The sequence below is a fragment of the Nicotiana tomentosiformis genome, chromosome 5 (genome assembly GCF_000390325.3).
Source record: "Nicotiana tomentosiformis chromosome 5, ASM39032v3, whole genome shotgun sequence".
Classification (NCBI taxonomy): Eukaryota; Viridiplantae; Streptophyta; class Magnoliopsida; order Solanales; family Solanaceae; genus Nicotiana; species Nicotiana tomentosiformis.
Window position 1 is genome coordinate 122,540,966 of NC_090816.1, and position 8,328 is coordinate 122,549,293.

Consider the following 8,328-nt stretch of genomic DNA (forward strand, 5'->3'; position numbering starts at 1 on the left):
TTCATACGAAAATATCTAGTTTTATCTTGAGGGTGTAGCAATATGTGTCTAGTCAAACTCCCCCCTCCCCCGACTTCCAACATATTGAAAAACTAACTCTTTACCACAAGTTTTACACTTAGCCCTATTTTTTTCTCTTAGTTGAATAAAAAATTGCCAAACAAGAGATGTTTCTGCCCGTTAAGGAGGTTGTCTAGAAAAAGTAGGGGCACTAATATGAGGGTCAGATTGGGGATCATCTAGATTATTATTAGTTGGGTTAACTTCAGGAGCAGGACTAGTGGGTGTATCATCATCCGGTTGAGTTTCATCAAAATCTATTTCTTCATCATCATTTTCATCAATAGTTGGATTACCATAAAGAGCATTCATATATTCATGGTTTAATTGTTCACCGGGTGCAATATTATGGAAAAATTGACTCTCGGTAAATTGTAATAAACTATTATCGCTATCAAGAATAGGAAGTGTAGGACGGGTAACATGTTTGGGTCGGGGAGCTAGGGGAAATGGAGGAGGAACATATTGGCCAGTAGATTCACCACTCTTCGATTTTTCCTTATTTTTACTAAACATATTTTTTAAGTAATAAGCCATCTTAATTAATCAAGCAAAGTAAATAAAACAAACAAAATTATAATATTAAAACTTAAGAGTTGGAACGAGTTTACCGAATTGACGAACAACTTGTTGGAAATTGATTATCGTTGAAGACTTCAATTCACCAACTTCACAAATTGTAACAATAAAGTAAGCAATAGTAGCAATTATAGAAGTAAATTAGAGAGAGATTGTGATAGATTGATGATTTTGTAAGAAAAAATGAAATAATGATGGGGTATTTATAATTGAAAATAGGGAAAAAGTATAATTATAAAAAGTTTGGGATTAAAACAAAGTTGAGGGGTTAAATGGCTATTTCATAAATAGCCAACGGCTATTTTTGACAGTCCAACGGTTTTTTTAAATAAATAAAAAAATAGTCGTTGGGCCCGCTAGGCCCGCTAAGGGACCGGGCCGATCACGGGCCTGGACCGGCCCACTTGCCAGCCTTACATACCAATGTGTGCAAAAAGTCATGAATGACGTGATACCATACAGCATGAGAAAAAATGCATCTTTATACCTGTATGTCATGTGTGCATGACAATGACATGTATCTCAGAGATGAATCATGTACTCACACTATCAGAGTACTCAACCTCATTGTCTCACTTTTTTCACTCATCATACTCAACCACTCGGTACTATATATGGCCCATACGGCCCAGGGAATATCCATCCCGGAATATATACATCACTGAGCATCAGTCACTAAGTACTGAGGAAAGCCAATTCGGCCCCATGGAGAAGACTCATCTCCAGGTATATAAATGCTTCGGACAAGATCCATGTCGAGGGAAGATCCATCCCTTAGTATAATCAACCACGCTCATTGGGGTGTACAGACTCCGGAGGGGATTCTACAGCCCAAGCGTTATAATTCGCACAGACAACTCACGTGCTATAATATCAATATCGGGATCCCCACGAGTAACTTACGTGTTTCACGGACAACTCATGTGCTATAGTATCAATATCCTCACAAACAGGCCCTCGGCCTCACTTAGTCATCAATCCCTCCAGTCTCACTCACGGGCTCACATTGTTATGAAACTAGCACGACAACACTGATATAATGTATCAATAAATAACAGCTGAGACTGAGATATGATATGAATGCATGAATATGACTGAGTACGAAATATCAATGAAATCAGTGAAATGACAGCAAGAAACTACCACTATGGGTATAAATCCTAAACATGATATCTAGCATGATTGACATCTTATTTACTTAATCGCAAGGTGAAAACACGGATATTAACAAAATAGGACTACTATACAGTGCCACGAAAATAGCAGAGTCCCAATTCACTTGGTGCATGCCCACATGCCCGACTCCTAGCATGTGCGTCACCTCAATACCAATCTCATAACACGTATTTCAGGGTTTCATACCCTCAGCACTAAGTTTAGAAGAATTACTTACCTCGAATAAGTCAATACCAAGGTCAAGCAAGCCAAGCGATGCTCCAAAGATGCCATCACGCGCGTAGCGACCTCCGAACGGCTCAAAACTATCCAAAAGCAACTCAAATACATCAATTAAAGCCCAAGGAAACAATTCCAAATGAAAAAGGACGAATCTTTAATCAAAAGCCCAAAATTGGCAAAAACGTCCAACACGGACCCGCACCTTGGAACCCGACAAATTCACAAACTCCGACAACCCATTTAATTACGAGTCCAACCATACTAGTTTCACTCAAATCCGACTTCGAATCGATGTTCAAAACTCAAAAATTCACATTATGAAACTTTAGGCCAAAACCCCCCAATTTCCTCTTTAAAATTCACAATCCAATTACAAAAAATGAAGGTATATTCATGAAATATAACCAAAACCGAGTAGAGAATGCTTACCCCAATTCATATAGTAAAAATTGCCTCAAGAATCGCCTCAATCCGAGCTCCATAGCTCCCAAAATGAAGAAAGAACCAAAACCCTCGATAATATAGCTTCTGCCCAGTGATTCCGCATTTGCGCGGACAATTCGTCACATCTGCGACCACCGTTTTTGTAGTAAGACTTTTCTTCTGCGAAAACAACTGACCCAGCAATCCCTCGCACCTGCGGTCTTTAAGCTGCTTCTGCGATCGCGCTTCTTCGCACTTGAACCGCATCTGCGGTTGCGCAGGTGCGTCCAATCATCCGCACATGTGATCCTCACGCCCAGCTCCCCTTCATGCTTCTACTACTCCTCTGTCGCTTTTGTGATCATCGCACCTGCATAAACCAGCCGCAGGTACGATCACACCAGAACTAGCAGCTTAACAACAATCCAAAAATGCAATGAAATGATCTGAACCTCGTTCGAAACTCACCCGAGCCCCTCGGGACCCCGTCTGAACATGCCAACAAGTTCCATATCGCAATGCGGACCTACTCGAGGCCTCAAAACACATATAACAACGTCAAAACGACGAATCACATCTCAAATCAAAATCTATGAACTTTAAACTTCAAACTTTCATAACTAAAGTCGAAACCTATCAAATCACGTCCTATTGACGTCAAACTTTGCACACAAGTCCCAAATGACATAACAAAGCTATTCTAATTCCCGTAATCACAATCCAAATCCGATATCAAAAAGTCCACTCCTGGTCAAACTTTCCAAAAATCCAACTTCCGCCATTTCAAGACAAATTCCACTACGGACCTCTAAATCACAATCCGGACACGCTCCTAAGTCCAACAATAAAATCCATTCTTCCAATTCGATTCTGAATAACCTGAAAAATCAAAACCGACGATTCACATAAGTCATAACACATCATACGGAGCTACTCATGCCCGTAAACTACCGAGCGAAGTGCAAATGCTCAAAACAATCGGTTGGGTCGTTATAAGATGACTGGCGTCCGTTGACCTTGTCTCTCTTTTCTTCAGTTATTGTACTGTTCTATACTTTCAGACAGTGGTTTTTATCAGTCAGACATTGTACTCATATTAGATGCTCATGTACTAGTGATACCGGATTTTGGGAGTGTTATATTTGTATTTGTGAGATTTATTCCGCTGAATTTAATTATTATGTTTCAAATTTAAAAGATATGATGGTTTATTGAGATTGTCGGCTTGTCTAGTATTGAGATAGGCGTCATCACGACAGGTAAGATTTTGGATCATGACAAGTACTAATTGTAAGATTGCATATAGATGTTCATAACACGCAATCCTACAGTGGTATAAGAGCATGTTCACAAAAATATGTTCAAATCATCACATATGAGATTGGATCTAGGGCATATATATTATATCCCTAACAATCTCCCGCTTGCACTAGAGCCAATCGCTCTTGTACTTCATTCCCAATTTCCACTTGTGCTTGTCAAACTCTTTTGCACCAAAAACTTTAGTGAATGGGTCTGGAGCATTTTCCTTTCCATCAACCTTTTGAATCTAGACGTCTCCACGTCCAATGATTTCTCTTATCAAGTGATACCTTCACATAACGTGTTTGAATTTTTGGTGTGATCTTGGTTCTTTTGCTTGAGCAAATTGTTCCAGTATTGTCATACAACCATGGAATTGTACCTTCTATTGAAGGAACCACACCAAGTTCAATAAAGAACCCTTTCATCCAAACATCTTCACTAGCTGCTATATATTCTGCTTCATCAACTAAATTAGCTACTGCAGCTTATTTGGAACTTTTCCAACTCACTGCACCACCATTTAAGGTGAATACATAACCATAAATAGATTTGCTATCATCTTTATCTGAAGAGAAACTTGCATGAGTATAACCTTCAAGTTTCAACTCAGAATATCCATAAATGAGGAATTGGTATTTAGTCCTTCTTAAGTACTTAAGAATGGTCTTCACCACCTTCCAATGCTCCTCATCAGGATTTGCCTAATATCGGCTAGTCATCCCCAGTGCATATGCCACATCAGAACGTGTACATGTCATGGTATACATGATAGCTCCCATTGCACTAGCGTATGGGATCCTACTCGTGCGTTTTTTCTCTTCAGGTGTTTTAGGACAATCCTCCCTACTGAGAGTAATTCCAGTGCCCATAGGTAGATAGCCTCTTTTGGAATTATCCATGTTATACCTCTTTAAGATGGTATCAATGTACAAATACTGGGAAAGTCCAAGCAGCTTCCTCGATCTATCTCTATAGATCTTTATTCCTAATATATAAGTTGTTTCTCCCAAGTCTTTTATGGAGAACTATTCAGATAGCCAAATCTTGGTACTTTTCAATGCTGGTAAGTCACTCCATATGAGTAATATATCATCAACATAAAGTACTAAGAATATAATTGTGCTCTTACTAACCTTTTTGTACACACAAGGTTCTTCTTCGCATCTAACAAAATTGAACTTTTCAATTGTCTTGTTAAAGCGAATATTCCAATTTCGAGAAGCTTGCTTTAGTCTATAAATGAATCTTTGTAGCTTGTATACTTTATTATGATCAGACGAAGATGTGAAACCTTCAAGTTGTGTCATATACACATCCTCTTCTAGCTCACCATTAAGGAAAGTCGTTTTCACATCTATTTGCCATATTTCATAATCATAGTATGTTGATATAGCAAGCAAAATCCGAATTGATTTGAGCATTGCTACGGGAGAGAAAGTATCGTCATAGTCGACTCCTTCTTTCTGGTGATATCCCTTGGCAACAAGACGGGCTTTCTAGGTCTCCACCTTTCCGTCTGCTCCAATCTTTTTCTTAAAAAACCCATTTACAACATATAGGTTTTATATCCTTTGAAGGTTCAACTAAAGTCCATACTTTATTTTCCTTCATGGATTCCATTTTCCATGGTCATTTGCCATTTCTCATAATCAGAACTTTGTATAGCCTCTTCATAGGTTTTAGGGTCATCATCATTATGATCAACCTCATTTGATACATAATCTTATACCATTAGATTTAATCTAGTTGGTACATGACGTTCTCGTGTAGACCTTCTAAGAAGCGCTTGTACAACTTGTTCACCTTGTGCTGGATTTGGTTGTTGTTAAATTTGGTTAGAACTGGTTCATTAACATGTTCTTGAACTACATTTAGTTCTTGAACTTCAACCGTTGAAGATGGCAACTTCTTTGTCAACTTCAAAACATCCCATAAAGGTTCTTCAACTTGTGTCTCATGATCTTGATTTTGTGTTGATTCATTAGTTTCTTGAACTTCATCAAGTTCTACTTCTCCACTATAATTTCCTTCAAAAAGAAATTTCCTTTCCAAAAAGGTTGCTCCTCTAGTAACAAACACTTTATGATCAGAAGGGTGATAGAAATAAGATCCCATCGTTTCTTTGGGATACCCAATGAACCTACACTTATCAGATCTTGAGTCAAGTTTATCAGACTGCAGTCTCTTAACATAAGCTAGACAAACCCAAACTTTAATATGTTTAATGTTAGGCTTACGTTCTTTCCATATCTCATATGGTGTTGTAGAGACTGACTTAGTGGAAACTTTATTAAGTAAGTATGTTGCTGCTTCCAAAGCATATCCCCATAAATTTATTGGAAGATCAATGAACCACATCATGAATCTCACCATATCTAATAAGGTTCAATTTTTTCTTTCAAACACACCATTGTGTTGTGGTGTTCCTGAAGGTGTCCACTGTGAGAGAATCCCATTTTCTTTGAGATATCTAGTAAAATGTTCACTAAGATATTCTCCACCTCTATCAGACCTTAGTACTTTGATACTTTTACCAGTCTATTTCTCAACTTCACTACGGAACCTTTTGAACATTTCAAAAGATTCATATTTGTATTTCAAAAGATACACAAATCCATATCTTGACATATCGTCAGTGAAGGTGATGAAGTAAGAATATCTACCTCTATCTTGAATTTTCATGGGCCCACAAACATGTATAAATTAGTCCCAATAATTCAGAAGCTATTTCTCCACTTCCAGTAAATGGAGTTTTGGTCATTTTTCCTTTGAGACAAGATTAAAAAGTTGGATATAATTCAAAATCATACTTATCAAGGTACCCTTCCTTGTACAACTTGTTAATTCTTTTTTCTCCAATATGACCAAGCCTACAATGCCAAAGGTATGTGTGATTTACTTGATCATCTCTTTTCCTCTAAAGAGTAGAAACATGCATAATCAAATTAGCATTCTCATTAGGTAAGACATAAACATCATGTTGGAGATAGCCATTCACATATAAATCATTATCATAATAAATATAGCAAATACCATTGCCTATGTTAATGCGAAATCCACGATTGTCCAACATAGAAGCTAAAATTAAGTTCGAAAAAAATTTAGGAATATAATAACAATCATCTAGCATAAGTACTTTGCCCGAAGGTATTATTAAAGAAATTGTTCCTACCGCTATGGATGCAATTTTTGCACCATTTTCAACTTGTAGATTAACTTCTCCTTTCTTTAGTCTCCTACTTATCTTGAACCCTTGCAACATATTGCAGATATTATAACCACTGTAAGTATCTAATACCCACAGTGAAGAATTAGTAGTAGCTAAATAAACCTTGAAAATATTTTCATTAATATCTCACCTTGTTTCTTTTCCTTTAGAGTTGCAAGATACTCCATGCAGTTTCTCTTCCAATGCCCTTTCTTCTTACAGTGAAAACATTCAGTATCATATACTGATGGCAAGATCAAATCTTCAGAAATCTCTTTACCAAGCTTATACCCCAACTTATCATGTTCTTCGGTAAGAACAACACATGATTGACAAGGGGTCCAACTGGAGAGTTTTCAATGTCCAACTGTGTATCAACTATCTTCTTAAGATATTCAATGATTGCAGTTGGATCCATATTCTGATGTTTCCTCTGGAGTTCAGAACTCATAGAAGCGAGAATGATGTGTTTAATAGCAAGGAATTCTTCCAAGTGTTTCTGATAAACCTTGGTGCCTTGAACATCATTCTCTGGTGTAATTATCTTTGCAGACTTATCGATCACATCAATGAGCTTTTCATGCATGAGAACAATTCTCAAATTTCTATACCAGTCATCAAAGTTTGATCCTACCAACTTGTTGGTATCAAGTATTTTATGTAGTGATATTACATATTGATAAATCTAAAATATACAAAAGAAAAGGCAATAATATAAGAACATATTTACATATATCATAAAGACATGGACTTTTATCTAAATGATATTTTCACTAATTATTTTAAACTATTTACCCTCATTATAGTTTAAGAAATCTCTATTTCTTTTAGTGGAGTAAAGAAATCCTTTAACAATATGTATGAGCCCCTTGGAAGTCAAGTCGTTTCTCACATATATTTTAAAGGTAGGTACTCTTACCAATTGTATCCCCATACAATATCCTTAAATAGCTCTATGTCAAATTGTCCTCTCGCAGTCAGGTCAATCCTATTGGCATAGTTGAGTTCAACCATCATGAAAGCAAAGAACTTATTAAATTTTATACTCCCCCGGGTAGTCCAGGCGTCTAGTGTAAAATTAAATAATTCTTCCAATCCATGCATCTAATACAATAAATAATTTTAACATATTCTCGAACTATAAGTCTCCTGGTTGTCAGGCCGTTCCTTATAAAAAAGAAATAAATAAAATTATTTATTTTGATGGATAACTTTACAATAAAATATTTTATATTTTATTATTTAAGAACTCAAATTTTAGTAGGAGGAAATTGTTATTAAAACAGCTTTTAATAACAAAATGATCAAATCTTTTATAGCACATGAATTTAGTTAAAGTTGTCTACATGCTTGAT

The 8,328-nt window shown here is 36.6% G+C and overlaps 1 protein-coding gene across 1 annotated transcript; it reads right to left on the bottom strand.

Moving 5' to 3' along the window:
- Positions 1-6,682: 6,682 nt before the first annotated feature.
- LOC138893093 (uncharacterized) lies at positions 6,683-7,774 on the bottom strand. Its single transcript, XM_070176864.1, has 5 exons — positions 7,769-7,774; positions 7,265-7,658; positions 7,125-7,217; positions 6,961-7,056; positions 6,683-6,843 (listed from the first exon to the last, which is right to left on the bottom strand). The coding sequence occupies exons 1-5, from the start codon at positions 7,772-7,774 to the stop codon at positions 6,683-6,685; spliced, it is 750 nt and encodes a 249-aa protein (XP_070032965.1).
- Between the last annotated feature and the right edge of the window lie 554 nt (positions 7,775-8,328).